Source organism: Chiloscyllium plagiosum, unplaced genomic scaffold (assembly GCF_037043375.1).
Source record: "Chiloscyllium plagiosum isolate Xiang-an unplaced genomic scaffold, Cpla_swu_hap1 HiC_scaffold_14, whole genome shotgun sequence".
Classification (NCBI taxonomy): Eukaryota; Metazoa; Chordata; class Chondrichthyes; order Orectolobiformes; family Hemiscylliidae; genus Chiloscyllium; species Chiloscyllium plagiosum.
The window spans coordinates 21009155-21033984 of NW_028270152.1; the positions used below are offsets into that span (position 1 = coordinate 21009155).

At 43.9% G+C, this 24830-nt stretch overlaps 1 protein-coding gene across 5 annotated transcripts in view; it reads right to left on the bottom strand.

Annotated features, from left to right (window-relative positions):
* The window catches only part of LOC122558870 (uncharacterized), a 104317-nt gene that overhangs the window by 63778 nt on the left and 15709 nt on the right, over positions 1 to 24830 (bottom strand). Inside the window, exons 1-2 of one of the 5 annotated variants that reach the window (XM_087994125.1) lie at positions 8784 to 9751; positions 1204 to 1305 (exon numbers count right to left, since the gene is read on the bottom strand). The exons of 1 other annotated variant lie outside the window; for it this stretch is intronic. In XM_087994125.1, the coding sequence (XP_087850251.1) occupies positions 1204 to 1305; positions 8784 to 8790 (109 nt within the window). In that variant the 5' untranslated portion in view covers positions 8791 to 9751. Of the gene's footprint in view, positions 1 to 1203; positions 1306 to 8594; positions 9752 to 24830 lie in introns of those variants that run through there. 3 more of the 5 variants (XM_087994127.1, XM_087994126.1, XM_043707750.2) reach the window with 3 other exon arrangements.

Sequence of the window (24830 nt, forward strand, 5' to 3'; positions counted from 1 at the left end):
TCCTCCCACAGTTCAAAGATGTGCACATTAGGTGGATTGGCCATGCTAAACTGTCCATTGTATTCAGGGGTGTGCAGTCAAAGTGGATTATGCAGGGATAGGGTAGGGGATGGGTCTGTGTGGCTCAATGGGCAGAATGGTTTGCTTCTGCACTATAGTGATTCTGTGTCTTACGGCCTTACAAAGAAAATAATTCAGAGTCTGGATTAGAGTGGTGCTGGAAAAGCACAGCAGATCAGGCAGCATCCAAGGAGCAAATAATTCATACAATCCTTCCCACTAGTCTAAGGGAACACATGGAGAGTGATCAACTTATGTTTGAAGGCTGCCCTTACCTAATAATAGGTAAAAACAATGACTGCAGATGCTGGAAACCAGATTCTGGATCAGTGGTGCTGGAAGAGCACAGCAGTTCAGGCAGCATTCGAGGAGCAGTACCCTCGGATGCTGCCTGAACTGCTGTGCTCTTCCAGCACCACTAATCCAGAATCCCTTACCTAATAATAGTTAACTATTACTCCCAATGGACTGAAGTAAAGAAATTGTACTCCAGTACAATAGTCCCAGTTGTCAAAGCACTACACAAAATATTTGTTATTCATAGAAACCTGGATGTGGTTCAGTCTGATAATGGACCACAATTTGCCAACAAGACATTTGAGAACTTTGTGATCCATTCAGAGTTCCAACATGTCATTAATTCACCAAGGTATCCTCCCAAACAGTGGAAGAAAGGAAACACAGAGTACAAACATTCAAAACCCTCGCACAAAAGAATACAGACTTCTCAAGTCTTACTAAACTACTACCCCACTCCCAGACGGCCTCCTACTTTAAGGACCGTAATTTCCCCTCCCACATGATCCACAATCCCTTCAGGCACCTTTCCTCCACTTCCCGCAACTCCATCTTTGAACCCCAGCTCTCCAATCGCAACAAGGATATAACCCCCCTGATCCTCACCTTTTCACCCCACCAATCTCCTGATACAACGCATCATCCTCCGTCATTTCCATCACCTACAATCAGACACCAACACCAGAAACATATTTCCCTCCACAATCCTATCAGCATTCCGCAGAGACCATTCCCTCCATGACTCCCTCGGGTGCACAGTCCCCCCACCAACTCACCCTCTACTCCCAGCACCTTCCCTTACAACTGCAAGAGGTATAAAACCTGTGCCCACACGTCCCCACTCACCTCCATCCATGGCCCCAAAAGATCCTTTCACATCTTGCAGAGATTTTCTTGCACATCCAAACACCTCATCCACTGTGCCCGCTAATCTTGATGTGGTCTTCTCTGCATTGGGTAGACAATGAACAAAGAACATCTTCAGGCCACACACACCAAACAATCCTACTGCCCTGTGGCTGATCACTTCAATTCCCCCTCCTACTCCGTCAAGAACATGCAAGTCCTGGGCCTCCTCCACCGCCAGATCCTAGTCACTCAACGCCTGGAGAAAGAATGCCTCATCTTCCAGCTTTGGACCCTCCAACGACATGGTACCAACACTAATTTCACCAGTTTCCTCAACTCTCCTCCCCCCACCTTATCCCAGATCCAACCATTCAACAAGGCTCTGCCCTCTTAAATTGTCCTACCTGTCTATCTTCCTTCCCATCTATCCACTCAACCTTCTAATCTGACCTATCACCATCACCCTCACTTCATCTACCTATTGCCTTCCAAGCTACCTTCCCCCCAGCTCCCTCCCCCCCTCCTATTTAACTTTCAGTCCCCTTGGGCAGCTCCCACATTCCTGATGAAGGGCTTGTGCCTGCACTTTAGGGAATATCTTCGGGACACTCGCATCACAGTTTCCTCATTTCCCCTCCCTCCACCTTACCCCAGTTCCAACTTTCCAGCTCAGCACCATCCTCCTGACCTGTCCTACCTGCCAATTTTCCTTCCCACCTATCCGTTCCACCCTCCTCTCAGACCTATCACCTTTATCCCCATCTCCATCCACCTATTGCACTCTTTACTACCTTCTCCCCAGCCCCACCCCCCTGCCATTTATCTCTCCACTCCGGAGGCTCCCAGCCTCATTCCTGATGAAGGGCTCCTGCCCAAAACATCGATTTTCCTGTTCCTTTGATGTTGCCTGACCTGCTGTGCTTTTCCAGCACCACTCTAATCTTGACACTGATCTCTAGCATCTGCAGTCCTTACTTTCGCCTTATGCCTGAAATATCGACTCTCCTGCTTCTCGGATGCTGCCTGACCAGCTATGCTTTTCCAGCACCACGTTTTTTGACTTTGATCTCGAGCATCTGCAGTCCTCACTTTCTACAACTCCACTGCAGTCCAGTGTAATTTATCAATGGAGCTATTAATGGGGAGAAATCTAAAAGCCTTAGCTTTATATCAGCTGTAAAAGAAATTTCAGTTCTCTGTCATCCAAAAGTAATCGACTCCACGTATAAGTCTCATGGATTAAGAATAAACACATATTGGAAAGAACAAAACAATACTACCAACTATAATAGATGGCTTTACTCGAAAACCTTGACAGGGTTGGAATAAAGTTAAACAGCATAGATCAAAGACCTCAACATAGTAGTGTAGTTATGCAGTACATATCAATTCAAGAATGGTGGTAGTGCATTAGCACATTAGAAGGAATGATGCACTGGAATCAAACCTTGTCTCAGGAGAGCATCATGACTCATCACCATCGTAATGGGATGAACTCAATGATTACTGCCAAGGGCCAGATCAATTCCAAGAGGAGATCCACAGTCAAGTCCACTGTCCTCAAATTATAGATACACACTTAATTGCAGTCCAACGCATAACTTGATCAGGATAGGTAGACAAGCCTCCAATTGAATGATCCTATACATTTGAGGACTCGAGGGATTTGGGATAGTAATGAACCTGCTTAATTAAGCGACTGTATGAAGTATTGAATGACCGGAAAAAGATCTTAGGTCGGGGGTGGTTGTGGTGGGGAGATATAATATAAGACAGTTAGTATCTGTGTCAGCACAAGGTAAGCTTTGCCAATCAGGCTGTAAAGGTCTGTCCCTGGGAAGAGCTACCCGGCTTTCTGTGTGTTCCATGACCTCACTGGTGCTTCGATAATTGTTCTTACTGGTAACATCATGGTAAAGATCGATTGTGTTAGGGAACTCTCTAGTCCGAGGCACAGATATTTCTGTGGCCTCCCTGGTGCCAGGATCAAGGATATCTCAGAGAGGGTGCGGAATGTTCTCAAGGGGGAGACGGGCCAGCAGGAGGTCATTGTACACATTAGAACCAATGACATAGAAAGGGAAAAGGATGAGATTCTGAAGGAAGAATATGGAGAGTTAGGCAGGAATTTAAAAAGGAGGTCCTCAAGAATAGTAATATCTGTAATACTCCCGGTGCTACAAGCTAGTGAGGGAAAGGAATAGGAGGATAGAGCAGATGAATACATACATGGCTGAGGAGCTGGTGTATGGGAGAAGGATTCACATTTTTGGATCATTGGAATCTCTTCAGGGGTAGAAGTGACCTGTACAAGAAGGACGGATTGCACCTGAATATACTGGGGGGAGATTTGTTAGAGCTGCTCGGGAGGATTTAAACTAATAAGATGGGGGGGGGAGCGGAGGTGGAGGGGCCCAGGGAGATTGTGAAAAAAGTGATCAATCTGAGACTGGTGCAGTTGAGAAAAGAAGTGAGTACAACAGTCAGGGCAGGCAGGGACAAGCAGAGAACAAGGTGGGACTGATAAATTAAACTGCATTTATTTCAAAGCAAGGGACCTAACAGGGAGGGCAGATGAACTCAGGGCATGATTAGGAACGTGGGACTGGGATATCATAGCAATTATAGAAACGTGGCTCAGGGATGGACAGGACTGGCAGTTTAATGTTCCAGGATACAAATGCTACAAGAAGGACAGAAAGGGAGGCAAGAGAGGAGGGGAAGTGGTGTTTTTGATAAGGGATAGCATTACAACTGTACTGAGGGACGATATTCCTAGAAATATGTCCAGGGAAGTTATTTGGGTGGAATTGAGAAATAAGAAAGGGATGATCACCTTATTGGGATTGTATTATAGATCCCCTAATAGTAAGAAGGAAATTGAGAAACAAATTTGGAAGGCGATCTGAGTTATCTGTAAGAATAATAGGGTGGTTATGGTTGGGGATTTTAACTTTCCAAACATCGACTAGGACTGCCATAGTGTTAAACGTTTGGATGGAGAGGAATTTGTTAAGTGTGTACAAGAAAATTTTCTGAGTCAGTATGTGGATGTACCTACTGGAGAAAGTGCAAAACTTGACCTACTCTTGGGAAATAAGGCAGGGCAGGTGACTGAGGTGTCAGTGGGGGAGCACTTTGGGGCCAGCGACCATAATTCTATTCGTTTTAAAATTGTGATGGAAAAGGATAGACCAGATCTAAAAGTTGAAGTTCTGAATTGGAGAAAGGCCAATTTTGACTGTATTAGGCAAGAACTTTCAAAAGCTGATTGGGGGCAGATGTTCACAGGTAAAGGGACAGCTGGAAAATGGGAAGTCTTCAGAAACGAGATAATGGGAGTCCAGAGACAGTGAATTCCTGTCAGGGTGAAAGGGAAGGCTGGTAGTTGTAGTGAATGCTGGATGACTAAAGAAATTGAGGGTTTGGTTAAGAAAAAGAAGGAAGCATATGTCAGGTATAGACAGGATAGATCAAGTGAATCCTTAGAAGAGTATAAAGGCAGTAGGAGTATACTTAAGAGGGAAATCAGGAGGGCAAAAAGGGGACATAGAGTTAAGGAGAATCGAAAAGGTTTTTACAAATACATTTAGGACAAAAGGGTAACTAGGGAGAGAATAGTGCCCCTCAAAGGTCAGCAAGGCAGCCTTTGTATGGAACTGCAGGAGATGGGGGAGATACCAAATGAGTATTTTGCATCAGTGTTTACTGTGGAAAAGGACGTGGAAGATATAGACTGTCGGAAAATAGATGGTGACATCTTGAAAAATGTCCAGGTTACAGAGGAGGAAGTGCTGGATGTGTTGAAATGCGTAACAGGAGATAAATCCCCAGGACCTGATCAGGTGTACCCGAGAACTCTGTGGGAAGCTAGAGAAATGATTGCTGGGCCTCTTGCTGAGATATTTGTATCATCGATAGTCACAGGTGAGATGTTGGAAGATTGGAGGTTGGCTAACGTGGTGCCACTGTTCAAGAAAGGACAACCAGGGAATTATAGACCAGTGAGCCTGAATTCAGTGGTGGGTAAGTTGTTGGAGGGAATCCTGAGGGACAGGATGTACATGTATTTGGAAAAGCAAGGACTGATTAGGGATAGTCAACAGCGTGGGAAATCGTGTCTCACAAACTTGATTGGCAGATGGAGTTTCATTTAGATAAATGTGAGGTGCTGCATTTTGGTAAAGCACATTAGAGCAGGACTTATACACATAATGGTAAGGTCATAGGGAGTCTTGCTGAACAAAGAGACCTTGGAGTGTAGGTACATAGCTCCTTGAAAGTAGAGTCACAGGTAGATAGGATAGTGAAGAAGGCGTTTAGTATGCTTTCCTTTATTGGTCAGAGCATTGAGTATAGGAGTTAGGAGGTCATGTTGCAGCTGTACAGGACATTGGTTAGACCACTTCTGGAATATTGCATGCATTTCTGGACTCCTTCTTATCAGAAGGATGTTGTGAAACTTGAAAGGGTTCAGAAAAGATTTACAAGGATGTTACCAGGGTTGGAGGATTGAGAGATAGGGAGATATTGAACAGACTAGGGCTGTCTTCCCTGGTGCATCAGAGGCTGAGGGGTGATCTTATAGAAGTTTATAAAATCATGAGGGGCATGGATAGGATAAATAGATAAAGTCTTTTCCCTGGGGTGAGGGAGTACAGAACTATAGGGCATAGTTTTAGGTTGAGAGGGGAAAGATATAAAAGACACCTAAGGGGTAACTTTTTCATGCAGCGGGTGGTGTGTGTGGAATGAGCTGCCAGAGGAAGTGGTGCAGGCTGGTACAATTGCAACATTTAAGAGGCATCTGGATGGGTATATGAACAGGAAGGGTCTCGTGGGATATGGGCTGGGTACTGGCAGGTGGGACTAGTTTGGGTTGGGACATCTGGTCGGCATGGACAAGTTGGACCGAAGTGTCTGTGTTCCGTGCTGTACATCTCTATGACTCTATAATTCATGTGTACCGAAGCTGGAATGAGATATGTCAAAATTCCACTGAATTTTCCGTATGGCCTTGGTTTGTATTTTTATTTATTTATAGGTAATTTATAAATAAAGTATATTTTAAAATAAAAAATTGTGTGCCTACTGTTAAGTTGAGTCTGATGTCTCACACGAGACAATCATGTATCATATCTATAATATAGCTAGACGACATGTACTATGTAATCAACATTTAGTATGATATGAAGATTGAGACTATTCCTCTGCCCAATATGTCATGTGGGAATTCTTCCTAACTTGCTACCATTAGCTCAACTAATATCAGTAAGAAGGATTGATGGTGGCAAATCTACACATATTACATTGGCAGTGTTTGCAAATCACTTTATAAAAGCTCCAACTCTGATCCCAGCCCAATGTGCTAACTCCAACCCCTATGGTGAATCATAATTGTAGCCCTGAACATTAATCTAAATCCCAAAAGCTAAGTCCAAAACTCTGCTGTCTGTGTCCTATTTTACACCAACTGTTCTCCCGTCACCTCTGTGTTCACTAATACTTGCTCCTAATTAACCAACATCTTGATATAAAAATTCACTCGTTTTCAAGTCCCTCATGGCCTTGCTCCTCTGTATCTTTTTAATCTGCTCCAATCCTCCAAGACCTCCGCACTACTCTAACCCTGGCCTCTTGATCATCTGAAATTCTAAGTGCTTGATGATTGTTTGTGCCTTCATCTGTCTGGGTCTTACTGTCTTGAATTTCTTCTTTAAACCTCTCTATCTCTCTCTACCTTGTTTTTCTCCTTTGAGAAACTCCTTAAAGCCTTCCTCTTTGATGACGTTTTTAGACATCTGACCTGATGTGGCATGGTGTGAGATTTTGTTTTGTAGTGGTTCTGTAAAGTGCCTTGACGTTTATGGCATTGTATTGAAGTTTCTGTATAAACACAGGTTGTTATTGTTAATCTAACAGGAAAGAGAGCCATTAAAGCAGAAGAATTGTCAAGGAGGGTGAAAGATACAGAAGAATTGTAGAGGACAGAATGCCAAGAAACACTAAACAAAGGGACAAAAGCAGATAACAAAGAGAGTTACAACAACAATGTGTATTTATTCAGTGATTTTAATAGGAGTTTTGTCAATCAATCAATGTGGAACCTATTGTGTTCTGGGATAATGTCGTGGAGAAATATATTGATGTGGGTTGGCTGTTTAAAACAGAGATGAGGGAAATTTTTTCTGACAGTGGGCTGTGAGTCTTTGGAACACACTTCCTCAAAATGTGGTGGTGGCAGAGTCTTTGAATATTTAAAAAAAGACAGATGTAAATAGATTCTTGATAAGCAAGAGAGTACAAGGTCATTGGGAATGTGAAGTAATCAAATCAGCTATGACCTTATTAAATGTCAGGGCAGGCTCAAAGGGCTAAGTGAACCATTCCTGCTCCTAATTCATACCAGAAAAGAGCCACAGAAAGGTCTTTGAGGGGCTCCAAAGGCCTGAAGGGGGAGGAGAAACCATTATAGAGGTTTCTTTAGCCGCAGCTAGACAGATAGGAATTGAACCAAGTGAGTGCAGTCATACTCTGTTGGATGGAATGACCAAAAGCTGCAGATGGTTTGAAAAGGATATGGAGGGATTGTTTACCACCAGCATAATGTCATTGGATATCACTTATGAATCTCATGTGGGCTACTTGAGCACGGTGGCAAAGGAAGAAACCTAGCTGAAATGGCCTTTGAGTGGGATTTGGAAAAAACTTTCAACCAGTTCAGAAGGAAACCAAACGTTCAAGGACCTGAAATGTAAGGAAGGCTTGAGATGAGGGAATAATTTGCAAGGACAGAAGGGTGAAAGATATTTGTTTTTGAAGTGGGGTGCAACAGCAGCAGATTTTAAGTGGGGTGATTGGTGAGTCAGGTGCTGATGAGAGGGGACAGTGAGCAATATCAGTTAATCTGAGGATCAGGAAGGGCACTTTAATGGCTGGGGATGGGTTAAAGGCAACGGGGATTACCTCTCATGGACAAACTGAGCTCAGACAGAGCATAAGAGATGATACAAAGAGAAACGAGACAGATGTCTTGTTGAGCAGGGAGAAATTTGAAGGAAATTTTCACTTCACAGACAATAGAGCAACGAATCAGTTACAGTGAAAAGAGACTGCCAGCTGCACAACTGTGAAAATATATGCACATCACCTGCTCCCTGCAGCAGAATGAAAAATTCATTAATTTAGTGCTACGTACTTAATTCCATAATAACATGTATAAATACATTAATGGCCATGTCTAAGTGCACTTATTACTTGCCATTTTAATACTGTGCTTTTGTATGATTGATTCAGATTAAAGATACAGTAAGTTAATCAAAAATATACTGGAAATATATCAATTATTAATTTAAATGACGTAAGGCAAGAGCCAATGAGTCACTCACCACACAAAACCACACAAGGTGGAAGAAGTCAAGGATGACATCAACTGGTGTTAGACAAACAAAACTAATAACTGAGGATCTCGTTGAAGGCTCCTCTATGATGACAGTTCATTAAAGAATGAGAACATCCTTCTGTTCAGCCAGAAAATGAAAAGGGGTTAACATGAAAGAGATTGTGCACAATGTTACCTAGCATAAAGGAGTCCAGGTCTTTTGAATCCTTCTGTCCCAACAGTGGTCAGCATCAATAACACAACAGTAGCACACCTTGATGTAGCTTTGGACAAACTGAACGGCTCACACTTCTGCCATCTTCACTATGGAAACCGAAGGATCATCAAATTGTCACAAGAGTCCTGCAGCTCTGTGCTTGTGGAATCATGGGTTTGGTGAGGTACAGTGCCAGTTGAGTGGCCTTGGCTGGAGTAAGTGCCACCTTCTGTATTCTATAAGGATGAGAGTACTCCTGCTTCCCTGCCAATTCAGTGCCACTGCCCCATAATCAACTGGTCGATTCAGCTTACTCCGAGGTGTTGCAGTTTACAGTCTGGTCCTATAGGCCCACAGCTCCTTAATGTCACCCCAGTCACTGGAATGAGCATCTGAAGCACCCTCACGTGGAAGGTCAATGGTCTTCCGACTGTTGCTACTGAGGAAGAACTTTTAAGAAGCCCTGGAGTCAGAAAAGAAACTGCAGATCACACACAGAGGTTGAGCAGAAGGGTGTTTTAAAATGATTACTGCTAATTATTATTGGAAGAATCGAGATGTTGAATAAAAATGTTGGATTTGATTTTGGCATTAATCATTATGGTGAAGTAGAACAAAAACCCTTAAGGTTAAGCTGAAGGAAAGCAATCAAATGATGAGCTGACCGGAGTCCTTCCAAGTTTAGGTGGCATCTGAAATACACCGTCCCCTTCTCATTGCCTGGTGGTGAAGAGGGGCAATTCCTCATGAGGCCAGTTTCTGCATACAATGGATGACCACAAACCTGGTCATGCACTCAGGGCTGTGCTGTAGATCTTGTCCGGATTAAATTCTGGTGGTGGACGTATTGCTGGAACATGTCATTGTCTTGTCATGGTGGCATGGACCCTTGTTGTAGATTCAGATTCCCGAGAGGAGAGGATAAATCTCATCGCAAATTATTCAGCCTGTAACCTCACATGAAATGAAATTAAAATGTCGTGCAAAAGAAACAAAGGAGAAAAGATTTTGTCACTCGTTGGGTAGTTAGGATCTGGAATGCACTGCCTGAAAGTATAGTGGAGGCAGGTTCAATTGAAACTTTCCAGATGTTCATTCAATGATTATTTGGATTGTAAGGCAAAGTTGTCACAGCCTAAGAAGACCATGGAGCTGTTATCTCATGAGAGAGAGAGAGAGAGAGAGAGAGAGAGAGAGATGTCTGCTAGTAATTTCAACCTGAGGGTCACAACACCTCAGGCAAGGGGAGAGGCTATGAAGGTGGGACCATCATGGTAACCTCTTTGAGTGCAGGAATGGAACCTGCACTGTTGGCAACACAAACCAGTGGCCCAGCCAACTGAGCTAATGGACCCCCCCTACCCCTTCTATTTGAATGGACATAGTGAGCAAGGGTAAGGGAACAAAGCAGTAAATTAGTACCAGGTAATGATGCTCATTTGAAGAACTGGTACAGGCATGATGGGCCAAATGGCCTCCTTCTGTACTGTTACAATTCTGTGAAATCAAAATGGTATAGAGGATTGTCACGTGGTGAAATGATCATCTCAGCCATCGAGATATTGGGTACAAATCTTCAAGGTTTGCAGTCTAGCCATGATGTGACTGAACATTGAGAGACCGGAAAGGATTACAGTTATGAAAGATTCTTTTAAAAGGGAACATGAAGGCTGATGTGTGTTCAGCGTATGACACCTTCTCCTGGAGAGCCTATCATGTGAGTGTGGCCCACTGCTCTCTGGACTTTGTTGGCTTTTCACAGGAAGGAGAGATGGAAATTTCTCCTGAAGTAGAGAACTTTGTTGATCTTTGTTGGGAGAACAGTTCTTTCTTGTTGCAGTTTGGCAGGAGCTTGCACTATATAAGCTAATAGCCAGAATGGCCTTAAAATTAAGGGGCACTACTGCCCATGTGAGACTAAGGTTGTGACTGTAGTGTTATGGACCAGATCAAACCTGCCACTGTACAGGACATTAGTTAGGCCATTTTTGGAATATTGCGTGCAATCCTGGTCTCCTTCCTACCAGAAGGATGTCGTGAAATTTAAAAGAGTTCAGAAAAGATTTACAAGGATGTTGCCAGGGTTGGAGGATTTGAACTGGAGGGAGTTGCTGAATAGGCTGTTTTCCCTGGAGGGTTGGAGGCTGAGAGGTGACCTTACAGAGAACTATAAAATCATGAGAGGCATGGATAAGATAAATAGACAAGGTCTTTTCCCTATGGTGGGGGAGTCCAGAACTAGAGGGCATAGGTTTAGGGTGAGAGGGAAAAGATATAAAAGGGTCATAAGAGGCATCTTTTTCACACAGAGGGTGATGCGTGTATGGAATGAGCTGCCAAAGGAAGTGGCGGAGGTTGGTACAATTACAACATTTAAAAGACATCTGGATGAGTATATGAATAGTTGGGTTTAGAGGGATATGGGCCAAGTGCTTGCAAATAGGACTAGTTTAGGTTAGGATATCTGGTCAGCATGGATGGGTTAGACCGAAGGGTCTGTTTCTCTACTGTACATCTCTATAACTCTATGACTCTAAACCCCTTCAAAATATATTAAGAAGATAGTCCAGACTCTAACTTTTTCTTATTTTAAAGATAGGCACAAGACATTGCATTCCAGATGTAATTCGATTGGTCAAACTACTCAATGTTAAGCAAAAAAACACTTTATTGATACACTGTAGGCAAAATACAGCAAAAGAAAAATAAAGAAAAGAATTGGCTTAGTTGTAACCCTATTGAAATGCTTAACAAAATAATAGACACAATAACTATTACTAATTAACTGTTCTAATGTCGTAACATCCAATAAACACACTCTTGACAAAGGCAAATTCAGAAAAACAGATTGTGTCACATGCAACTCCAGCATCAGGTAAACACCAAGAGAGAACTCTGAAGGAGTGTAGCAGGGAGAGATGTACTGTAGTTTCCAAACCCTGCTGAGACCCCAGCAACAACTGCTGAGAGCTAAAACTAAAAATCCTGGTTCTGAGAAAGCTTGACCACACCATTCAGACTGCTTCTATTGTTCCAACCTTAAACAAAACCCCAAGGCCTCATAAGCTGTTCACTTCATGAACTCTCGATGGATAGCTCAGCACCTCTGCCTTAAAACCTCTCTTCAAAAAAAAACAAAATACACCTCTGAAAGTCATGATATCATCACTGTACCAAGTGATAGAGTTCAAGTGCAGCCACCTCTGTGAAGTAAAGGCTCTTCAGACATTGTCCTCAATGATGTTGTAGTAGGAGGAAATGTCTTTTGCCCTGCTGCTTTAGATATAGCATCCCGTGTGGCTCCTCCTGTTCCCATCTTCCAGTAAGTTTTACAAGAATAACAATTCTCAGGTGTCATTGTTACCAGTTAGCATGATCTTCCTGCTGTGAACAGGATGTGTTTGTTGCTAGTTGAATTCATCCTCTGGTGAGTCATATGGTTGGGCATACCAAGACTGGAACAAGGCACTAAACATCTTCACTCTTAAGGTATTTTGTGCACTGTCCCATACTATGACCAGAGACACCATTTCCAATAGGGCAGGCCATACACTACTTCCTGGTGGAGGTAATTTAATTCAATGTGTTGTTATTGTGGTAGCATTTAATTCCTGCAATTTTGTATTGTCTAATCACAATTTTAATCCTTAATGTCAATTTTTCTCTAAGTTTTCCTTTGCTTCTTTACCCCTAATACAAAATGCTCTTCCTGCTCATTTCCTGAATTGTGGTAGCTATAAATGGTCTCTGCATCTCCCTTCCTGCTTGTCCCACAGAAAAAATGCAGTTAATGGAGAACCAGATTTCAAAAGTCTTTAATTTGAAATATAGCTTACCCAAATTAGTACACATTTATTGCTTAAATAAATTTGCTTTAAAATGAGATTAGAATAGGTTTTTGTTTTCGACCAGCATGGATGTGATGGGCCAAAAGGCCTTTATCTGTGTTGTAGATTTCTATAATGTGCTGACTCTAAATCTCAAAAGATTTATACTGTGCTCGTTACCCAGACTACTAACTTTGCATTCCTTGATGTTTATTTTATGGAGCATGCAATTAAATGAAAGATCAAATTTGTGGTAATCAAAACAGAAATTCAACAGTCTTCAAATACATGCAAATAACAAGCATTTATTCAAGACTTCAAACAAATGTGAGTTTTACCTGAACGTAGATTTGTAAATCACGTTAAATCCAAGCAAGAGTTTAATGTATTGCCATAAACACATTTCAGATTCGTAGCAATTAAATCGCTAGTAAGGGACCATCCATATTTATCAGTTGGTTTCTAATAGCATAAGGTACTTCGATGTGAGCAATTTATTATTTTTATACTTTTCTTTAACAAATAGAACAATTCCCATCTTTGATCACTTGTTGCAAAACCTCTCTGGGAGGTGGGAAGCAGAAGGAATACTATTAGTCGAGTTACTGAAATAATCAACATTATTGACGGCCCCTAAAAACTGTACTGGGTATGTGCCACAATCAGATTCAGGCTGCTGAGGTTGCCTGCAGATTAGAGCCTCCTACATCTGTGGGATGATTTCTCTCCCAGCAATGCTCCTGTGGTGTCTAGGTCTGGAAAAATGATTTCCTATCTCCAGAGAGAGAAAAATATACAAGCAATTACCACAGGCCTGTGCCCTGGAGCATGAGCATCAGATTCAAACATTGACAAAATTAATTACTGCGGAGGAGTAACCAAACAATATTGGATGTCAGTGTTGCTCTTATTACAACAAAGAATATTCTGGAAAAGAGGCAGCAAGGGATGAAGTAGAGTTTTACCCTTAGTTGCTGGGGAAGCTGACTGGATGAGCAAGATCAAATTGAAGTTGTTGAACCTGAAAGTACACAACAAAATGCTGAATGTGGCTGCTTGATGCTCAGAACTCACTGCATGATGGATCACTAATCATAATCAAGCCTTTATGAGCAGCATGTTCCAATAGTAAAAGGGAGAGAGAAAGCTGGCTATTTTATACCTTGCTTGGCCTCATAACAAACTCAAAGGACGCGGCTCCCTTCTGGCTGTCTTATCTCTTCCTTTCAGAGCCATTAACTCAACCATCTTCCCTGGAATTGCTTCTTAAATACATGAAATGCCACTACCTCAAGGATGTTGCAATATAATATCAGATGAGGCTTTTTATTATTATTCTGCCTTGCCAGCATTAGTTTCCCATCCATAATTCCCTTTCAGCTGAAATACTTGGAGTTGGTATGGTACAGTAGCTCAGTGGTTAGCATTGCTACCTCATAGTGCCACAGACCTAGGATCAATTCCACACTTGGGCAGCTGTCTGTGTGGACTTTGCATGTTCTCTCTGTACTTGTGCGTGTTTCCTCTGGGTGCTCCAGTTTTCCTCCCACAGTTCAAAGGTGTGCTGGTTAGGTGGATTAGCTGTGCTAAATTCCTCCCATATCAGGGATGTGTAGGCGAGATGGATTAGCCATGGGAAATGCAGGGTTACAGGGGTAGCATAGGTGTTGGATCTGGGTGGGAAGCTCTTCAGAGGGTCAGGATGGACACAATGGGCTGAGTGGCCTTCTTCTACACTGTTGGGATTCTATGACTAAGAATCATTCATTTTGTTGTGGGACTGCAGTCAAATGTACAAGAAACTGGGCAATGATGGCAGATTTTTCTCCCCTACAAGATATTAGTGAAGCAGATGAAGTTTTAGGACAACTGATGATAATTTCATGAATTGAGTTTTCACTTCACCATCATCATCTAGATTTAGCAATATATCACAAGCCCTTTAGGTCAAAATCCTGGAACCGTGACCCAAAGACATTGAGGGTGTATCTACACCAATGGATTGCAGTGGTTCAAACAGGCAACTTGCCACCACCTTCTCAAACGCAGTCAGGGATGGTCAATAAATGCTGGCCCAGCCAGCGATGCCCGCTTCCCATAAATGAATAAAAAATCCTCCAGTTTTGTAATTGAATTTAAATTCAGCTGTGGCTGAATATGAACCTTTTCTCCGTGAGCATTAGCTGGTGCTGCTACCTTACCAACACAGCGATATTACCAACATTTCACTTCGCTGGACAATGCCAGCATCTTTGAAGATTCAACACTTGAGGTCATTTTGATGGGAGGTGCGAGGTAATAATTATGCACAATTTTGTTCACAGATTAATGTTTAAAGATACTGCCAAGCCACCACAATATTGCATCACTTCAGTCACATTGACACTGGAGTGATTTTCTGGAGTAACTCATCTAGGTATTTATCAGACTGCAAGAGTTCCCGAACAACTTGGCATGTAGACAAAGTGACATTACACAGAGTTGACAGGAGGATCCTTTAGTATTGGATGCGTACAGGATGGCGATCTAAGCCACTTGAAGAAAAACACCTCATCTTCCGCCTTGGGACCCTTCAACCACATAGCAACAACATCGATTTCACCAGTTTCCAAATCTCCTGTCCCCACCTCATCCCAGATCCAGCACTCCAACTTGGCACCATCCTCTTGACCTGTTCCACCTGTCCATTTTCCTTCCCACCTACCCACTCCATCCTACTCACCAACCATCACAATCAACCCTACCTGCATCCACCTATCGCTTTCTGAGCTACCTTTCCCCCAACACCACCCCGCCCCTCTATTTATCTCTCATCCCTCCCCTCACCTCCACATTCTGATGAAGGGCTTATGCCTGAAACATTGATTCTCCTGCTGCTCGGATGCTGCCTGACCAGCTGCGCTTTTCCAGCACCACACTTTTGATTTTCTTCTTATTATATGAAGAGTTGAAGTTGTTTGTTGACAAAGCCAATAATTAATCCATACTGAACTCCTACATTAACTTATTTTCATTCTTTCTCAAGATGAGGGCATTAGTGGCTGAAGCAGCATTTATGGCCCTTGAGGAGGTGGTGGTGAGCTAGTTGAACCACTTGTCCATGTGGTATAGTATATCCACAATGCTAGTTGAGGAATGGAATCTTAGGCTGAGTACTAACAATGCTAACCTACAGAGAGAGACCTGGGCAACATGGGTGACAAACAACATAACATCTGTGCTGCACATGTGCCATCTGGAAATGAGATGATGGAGAGGTGTGGAGCAATTGGAAAGTGAATCACTCATTGTAGAATAATCAACTACAGGCTCTTATTAACAAGATGTTCATATGGCTGATCCAGTTAAGCATTATCAGAATGCTGATAATGGGGGATTTGGCAGCAGTGTAGCCATTGATGTTTAGAGGAAATAATTGAAGCTTTGGTTTCTTCAAATGTTCATTGTCTGGCAAGAGATGACACAGATGTTTACCTGCTATTTGTCATCCAAGTCGTTCAAGGTCCTGCTTTAGTTTAACGTTTCCGAATAAAGGCCTTTTTAAACTCAGTTTCACTGGTCACATTTTGTGTCTGTTAATCGTATCTGCCATGTACTATTCAACACAAGCATACAAAGGAAAAAGCAGCTGCAATGTATACATTCAATCCTCTGTGAAACTCATTGAATGAGACAACAGAAGGCATTCACTGAACCTTTGGTTAATGCGCATTACTATAATAGTAATCATCATTGTGAATAGCAGGTGTATGCAGTTAAAGCAATTCTTATCGCAAAACAACAAACTTTAGGTCATTTATGCATGACTTCATCCCTTCAATAGTGAAGAATTCCCTAATCATTAGTCACGGTTCAATGATATCACTCTTGCTGCTGCCCAGGAGATGTGGGGTCATATCCTGTTGTATTGACTCTGGCACAAGATTATGCATGAAATGTCACTGCAGTGCATTGTCGAAGGTACCACCTTTCTTGTAAAAATTTAAATGAAGGCTCTGTCTGCCTTATCACATTGACATAAATGATTTCTTGGCACTATTTCTCCCTGTTGCAGCAAAATTTATCTTTCAATCAGCATTACAAAATAGATTATCCAGTCATAGAGTCATAGAGTCTTACGGCATGGAAACAGACCCTTCAGTCTAACTCGTCCATGCTGATCATGTTTCCCAAAATAACTAGTCCGACTTGCCTGTGCCTGACCAATAGACCTTTAAACCTTTTCTATTCATGTAGCAGTCCAAATGCCTTTTTAATGTTGTAATTGTACCTGCACTTACGACTTATAGAGTTGTAGAGTCATACAGCATGGAAAAGGACCCTTCAGTCTAACCAGTCCATGCCGACCATGTTTCCAACTAAACTAGCCCCACCTGCCTATGCTTGGCTCATATCGCTCCAAATCTTCCCTTTCCACTTACTCTGGAATTTCATTCGACACACGAAGCACTCTCTGTGTAAAAATGTTGCCCTCGTGTCCTTTTTAAATCTTTCTCCTCTCACTTTAAAAATATGCTCCTTAGTTTTGAACTCCCCGACCTTAGGGAAAAGACTTTCTCATTCACCTTATCTATGACCCTCATTATTTTATAAACATCAATAAGGCCACCCCTCAACCTCCTATGCTCCAATGAAAAAGGTCATCCAATCCCTCTACACCTCCATCCGCCATGACCAGGGCCTCCAAGCTTCCTCTCCCGATACCCCGAACAGTACCCTTCCACTGACACTCTCATTCGTTTGGCTGAACCGATCCTCATCTACAACAATTTCTCCTTCGAATCCTCCCACTTCCTCCAGACCAAAGGGGTAGCTATAGGCACCTGTATGGGCCCCAGCTATATCTGTCTCTTTGTTGGCTACATGGAACAGTCCATCTTCCCTAGTTACACTGGTACCAGTCCCCACCTCTTCCTCCTCTACATTGATGACTGCATCGGCGCCACCTCGTGCTTCCGCGAGGAGGTTGAGCAGTTCATCAACTTCACCAACACATTCCACCCCGACCTTAAATTCACCTGGACCATCTCTGACACCTCCCTCCCCTTCCTGGACCTCTCCATCTCCATTAATGACGACCGACTTGACACTGACATCTTTTACAAACCCATCGAGTCCCACAGCTACCTAGATTACACCTCTTCTCACCCTACCTCCTGCAAAAATGCCATCCCACATTCCCAATTCCTCTGCCTCCGCCATATCTGCTCCCAGGAGGACCAGTTCCACCACAGAACACACCAGATGGCCTCCTTCTTTAAAGATCACAATTTCCCTTCCCACGTGGTTAAAGATGCCCTCCAACGCATCTCATTTACATCCCACACCTCCACCCTCAGACCCCACCCTTCCAACCATAACAAGGACAGAACGCCCCTGGTCCTCACCTTCCACCCTACCAACCTTCGCATTAACTGCATCATCTACCGACATTTCTGCCACCTCCAAATGGACCCCACCACCAGGGGTATATTTCCCTTCCCACCCCTTTCCGTCTTCCGCAAAGACTGTTCCCTCCATGACTACCTGGTCAGATCCACACCCCCCAACAAACCATCCTCCTATCCTGGCACCCTCCCCTGCCACCGCAGGAACTGCAAAACCTGCGCCCGCACCTACTCCCTCACCTCCATCCAAGGCTCCAAAGGAGCCTCCTACATCCATCAAGGTTTTATCTGCACATCCACCAATGTCATTTATTGTATCCGTTGCTCCCGATGTGATCTCCACTACATTGGGGAGACAGGACACCTCCTAGCAGAGCGCTTCAGGGAACATCTCCGGGACACCCGCACCAATCAACCCCATCACCCCGTGGCTGAACATTTCAACTCCCCCTCCCACTCTGCCAAGGACATGCAGGTCCTGGGCCTCCTCCACCGCTGCTCCCTCACCACCCGACGCCTGGAGGAAGAACGCTTCATCTTCTGCCTCGGAACACTTCAACCTCAGGGCATCAATGTGGACTTCGCCAGTTCCCTCATTTCCCCTCCCCTCACCTTACCCTAATTCCAACCTTCCAGCTCAGCACCATCCTCATGACCTGTCCTACCTGCCAATCTCCCTTCCCACCTATTCGCTCCACCCTCCTCTCTGACCTATCACCTCCATCCCAACCCCCATTCACCTATTGTACTCTTTGTTACCTTCCCCCACCCTCCCCTCTGACCTATCACCTCCATCCCCACCCCCAATCACCTACTGTACTCTTTGTTACCTTCCCCCACCCTCCCCTCTGACCTATCACCTCCATCCCTACCCCCATTCACCTACTGTACTCTTTGTTACCTTCCCCCACCCTCCCCTCTGACCTATCACCTCCATCCCCACCCCATTCACCTACTGTACTCTTTGTTACCTTCCCCCACCCTCCCCTCTGACCTATCACCTCCATCCCCACCCCATTCACCTACTGTACTCTTTGTTACCTTCCCCCACCCTCCCTTCTGACCTATCACCTCCATCCCCACGCCCATTAACCTATTGTACTCTTTGCTACCTTCTCCCCAGCCCCACACACCTCCCCCCCCTCCCCCCATTTATCTCTCCACCCTGGAGGCTTCTTGCCTCTATTCCTGATGAAGGGCTTTTGCACGAAACTTTGATTTTCCTGCTCCTCGGATGCTGCCTGACCTGCTGTGCTTTTCCAGCACCACTCTAATCTAAACTCCCAGTTTTTCCAGTCTACTTTTATAAAACAAACCCTCCATTTCCAGCATAAAAACCTTGTCAACATTTTCTTAACCCTCTCCAGTTTAATAATATTCTTCCTATAACAGGGCAACCAGAACTGCAAACAGTACTTCAGAAGTGGCCTCACCAATGCCCTGTACAACCTCAACATAACCTCCCAACTCCTGTACTCAGGGGTCTGAGCAGTAAAGGCAAACGTGCGAAATGCCTTCTTAACCACCCTGCCTACCTGTGACGCAAATGTCAGTCCTTGGTCATTTTATTATTTGTCGGGAATCACTGTTTACAAATTAGAACATAAGAGCATAAGAATAAGGAAGAGTAGGCAATTTAGCCTCTTGAGTCTTCTCTGCCATTTAATATAATCATGGCTGATCTCATCTTGGCCTCAAACACACTTTCCTGCCTAACTTCCAGGTCCCTGTAACCCATTACTCATTAAAAATCTATCTCCTCCTTAAATCACTCAATGTCCTGACATCCATTACACTTTGTAGTAGTGAATTCCACAGAATCATGACTGCTTTAAATCTGCCACGCCAGTCCTAAAATTATGAAATCTTGTCCTCAGTTGCACCACATAAAGAAACATCCTCTCTATGTCTACTTTGTTTATCTCTTTTAGCCATCTTATTGTACCTCGATTAGATCTCCTCTCATTCTTCTAAACTCTGGAGAGTGTTGGCCGAAACTGCTCAATCTCCTTCATAAGGAAAACTGTCATGGATATAGGTTTGCTCGCTGAGCTGGAAGGCTCATTTTCAGATTTTTCATCACCATACGAGGTAACATCACCAGTGAGACTCCAGATGAAGCACTGGTGGTATAGCCCGCTTTTTATTTATGTGTTTAGATTTCCTTGGGTTGCTGATGTCATTTCCTATGGTGATGCCATTTCCTGGGGTGATGCCATTTCCTGTTCTTTTTGTCATGGTGGTAAATGGAATCCAAGTCAATGTGTTTGTTGATAGAGTTCTAGCTCACTGATGAGGTTACCTAGTATGGTGATGAAACGTCTAAAAATGAACCTTCCAGCTCAGCGAGCAAACTTACTTCCAGAACCTCAACCTGAGCTACAAATCTTCTCAAAACCTGCTAACAAAACCTTCATCTTTTCGCAACAGAGAGCGGCGGGAGCTGGGCGGAAGTTCAGACGGAGCGCAAAGCCGGTCGGGAAGGTAAGTGATTACTATTAGAAGGTAAGTGTTCTAAACCCCAGGTCCTACAAAGTAGGGTCTCCCTCCCTCCCTCCTCCTCTAACCTTAATTAAGAGTCCACAGACGTGCCACAAAAAGAGGGTCTAAGGAAGTTTAGATCGAAGAGTGAGGCTTCAGCTCAGGACTCTTTGACAAGGAGGTTGAGTGAAGTGATTACACCACAGTTGAAGAGGGTGAAGACATGACTGCCCAGCTGGTTCAGTGCGCTACGTGCTTGATGTGGGAGGTCAACGACTCTGGTGTGTCTGGCTCGTATATGTGTGGAAAGTGTGTGCACATTCAGCAATTGACCGAGCATATTGCAGCGCTGACGAAAGAACTCGAAGACCTTAGGCTCATCTGAGAGAACGAGATCTTTCTGGACAAGACCTTCAGCGATGTTATTACACCAATCATGCCAGAAGAGAGCAGAAGAGAGCAAATGATGAGGAAGGCAGAGAGGAGACAGGTGCAAGAGACCCCGGGAGAAGTTCCTGTCAGGAATAAGTTGAAGCTTTTGGAAGCAGAGACTGATGACACTGCCAGTTCGCAAGGCGGCCAAGTTTGTCAATCAAAAGTTGCCGCAGAGGCAGAGCGGAAGAGTCGGACATCGCACAGAGCCGTGGTAATAGGGGACTCCATCGTGAGAGGAACTGACCGGGGTTTTTGTGGCAGCAGACGGGATTTAAGGATGGTGTGTTGCTTTCCTGGTGCTAGAGTGAAAGACATCGCGGACAGAGTGCAGAAAATCCTCAAGGATGAGGGTGAAGAGCCAGAGGTGGTGGTACATGTCAGCACAAATGATGTCGGGAAGAAGAGGAGGTACATACTACAGCGAGACTTCAGAGAACTAGGAAGAAGGCTGAAAAGCAGGACGTCCAAGGTGGTTATCTCCGGTTTGCTTCCAGTTCCTCGGGCTAGTGTGGCCAGAAACAGGGAGATAATGGACTTGAACGTGAGGTTGGGGAACTGGTGCAGGAAGCAAGGATTCAAGTTCTTGGATCACTGGGGTATATTTTGTGGTAAACATAAATTCTACAAGAGAGACGGCTTGCACCTTAATAGGTTAGGGACCAGTATTCTGGCAGGCAGGTTTTCTACTGCAACACCGCTACATTTAAACTAAGTAGCGGGGGGGAGGGGACAAGCTGGATGTTTAAAAAGGAAATTGAAGGGAAAGTTAGAAAAAGAGAAGTCAAGAAAGACAACTGTATTAATGAGGCAGAAAACTCGGAAAGGCATCATGCTGTAAGGTTGAGTGAAATAAGGGTTGATGGGAAGGGTGAGAGCAGTAACAAATTAAAAATACTATACATGAATGCACGAAGTATTAGACATAAGATGGATGAGCTTGAGGCTCTTTTGGAAATTGGCAGATATGATATTGTGGGGATAACTGAGACGTGGCTTCAAGTGCACAGGGCCTGGGAAATGAATATTCAAGGATACACGTGTTATCGTAAGGACAGACTGACGGGCAGAGGGGGTGGGGTGGCCTTGTTAGTAAGGGAGGATATTCAGTCCCTTGCGCGGGGGGACCTAGAGTCAGGAGATGTAGAGTCAGTGTGGATAGAGCTTCGAAATACCAAGGGTAAAAAGACCCTCTTGGGAGTCATCTACAGGCCCCCAAACAGTAGTCTGGATGTCGGATGTAAGTTAAATCAGGAGCTGAAATTGGCCTGTCGCAAAGATGTCACTACAGTTGTTATGGGGGATTTTAACATGCAGGTAGACTGGGAGAATCAGGATGGTATTGGGCCACAAGAAAGAGACTTTGTGGAGTGCCTCAGAGATGGATTCTTAGAGCAGCTGGTGCTGGAGCCGACCAGGGAGAAGGCAATTCTGGATCTGGTATTGTGTAACGAACCAGAATTGGTCAGAGACCTCGAAGTGAAGGAGCCATTGGGAAGTAGTGACCATAATACAATAAGCTTCAATCTGCAATTTGAGAGGGAGAGGGTACAGTCGGAAGTGACAGTACTTCTGTTGAATAAAGGGAATTATGGAGCTATGAGGGAGGAGCTGGCCAAAGTTCAATGGTGCAATACCTTAGCAGGGATGACCGTGGAGGAACAATGGCGGATATTTCTGTGTATAATGCAGAAGTTGCAGGATCAGTTCATTCCTAAAAGGAAGAAAGATCCCAGAAGGAGGCATGGGCAGCCGTGGCTGATGAGGGAAGTAAAGAAACGTATAAAGTTAAAAGAGAAAAAGTATAACATAGCTAAGTTGAGTGGAGAAACTGAGGACTGGGAAGCTTTTAAAGAGCAACAGAGAATTACTAAGAAGGAAATACGCAGAGGAAAAATGAGGTATGAAGGTAAACTGGCCAAGAATATTAAGGAGGATAGTAAAAGCTTTTTTAGGTATGTGCAAGGCAAAAAAATGGTTAGGACAAAAATTGGGCCCTTGAAGACAGAAACAGGAGAATATATTACTAGGAACAAAGAAATGGCAGAGGAATTAAATGGGTACTTCAGATCTGTGTTCACTTGGGAAGACACAAGCAATTTCCCTGAGGTAACAGTGGCTGAAGGACCTGAACTGAAGGGAATTTATATTTGCCAGGATTTGGTGTTGGAGAAGCTGTTAGGTCTGAAGGTTGATAAGTCTCCGGGGCCTGATGGTCTGCATCCCAGGGTACTGAAGGAGGTGGCTTGGGAAATCGTGGATGCGTTGGTGATTATTTTCCAGAGTTCAATAGATTTGGGGTCGGTTCCTGAGGATTGGAGGGTGGCTAATGTTATACCACCTTTTAAGAAAGGTGGGCGAGAGAAAGCAGGTAATTATAGACCAGTTAGTCTGACCTCAGTGGTGGGAAAGATGCTGGAGTCTATTATAAAGGATGAAATTATTGCACATCTGGATAGTAGTAACAGGATAGGACAGAGTCAGCATGGATTTATGAAGGGGAAATCATGCTTGACTAATCTTCTTGAATTTTTTGAGGATGTAACTATGAAGTTGGACGAGGGAAATCCAGTATATGTAGTGTACCTGGACTTTCAGAAAGCTTTTGATAAAGTCCCACACAGGAGGTTAGTGAGTAAAATTAGGGTGCATGGTATTGGGGGCAAAGTACTAGATTGGATTGAAAATTGGTTGGCTAATAGGAAACAAAGGGTAGTGATAAACAGCTCCATTTCGGAATGGCAGGCAGTGACCAGTGGGGTACCGCAGGGATCCGTGCTGGGACCACAGCTTTTTACAATATAGGTTAATGATATAGAAGATAGTATCAGCAATAACATTAGCAAATTTGCTGATGATACAAAGCTGGGTGGCAGGGTGAAAAATGATGAGGATGTTAGGAGATTACAGGGTGACCTGGACAAGTTAGGTGAGTGGGCAGATGCATGGCAGATGCAGTTTAATGTGGATAAATGTATAGTTATCCACTTTGGTAGCAAGAACAGGAAGGCAGACTACTACCTCAATGGAATCAATTTATGTAAAGGGGCAGTACAGAGAGATCTGGGTGTTCTTGTACACCAGTCAATGAAGGCAAGCATGCAGGTACAGCAGGTAGTGAAGAAGGCTAATAGCATGCTGGCCTTCATAACAAGAGGAATTGAGTATAGAAGCAAAGAGGTGCTTCTGCAGCTGTACAGGGCCCTGGTGAGACCACACCTGGAGTACTGTGTGCAGTTCTGGTCTCCAAATTTGAGAAAAGACATTCTGGCTATTGAGGGTGTGCAGCATAGGTTCACGAGGTCAATTCCTGGAATGGCAGGATTACCTTACACTGAAAGACTGAAGCGACTGGGCTTGTATACCCTTGAGTTTCGAAGATTGAGAGGGGATCTGATTGAGACGTATAAGATTATGAAAGGATTGGACACTCTGGCAGTAGGAAACATATTTCCACTGATGGGTGAGTGCCGAACCAGAGGACACAGCTTAAAAATACGGGGTAGACCATTTAGGACAGAGATGAGGAGAAACTTCTTCACCCAGAGAGTGGTGGCTGTGTGGAATGCTCTGCCACAGGGGGCAGTGGAGGCCCACTCTCTGGATTCATTTAAGAAGGAGTTGGATAGAGCTCTCAAAGATAGTGGAATCAAGGGTTATGGAGATAAGGCAGGAACAGGATACTGATTAGGAATGATCAGCCATGATTATATTGAATGGCGGTGCAGGCTCGAAGGGCTGAATGGCCTACTCCTGCACCTATTGTCTATTGTCTATTGTCTATTATCTTTTGAATCAATCTAATGAACATCCTCTGAACTACCCCCAATGCAACTACATCCCTCCTCAAGTAAGGGTACTAAAATAACACACAAAAAAATTACTTGTCAAATGTGAAA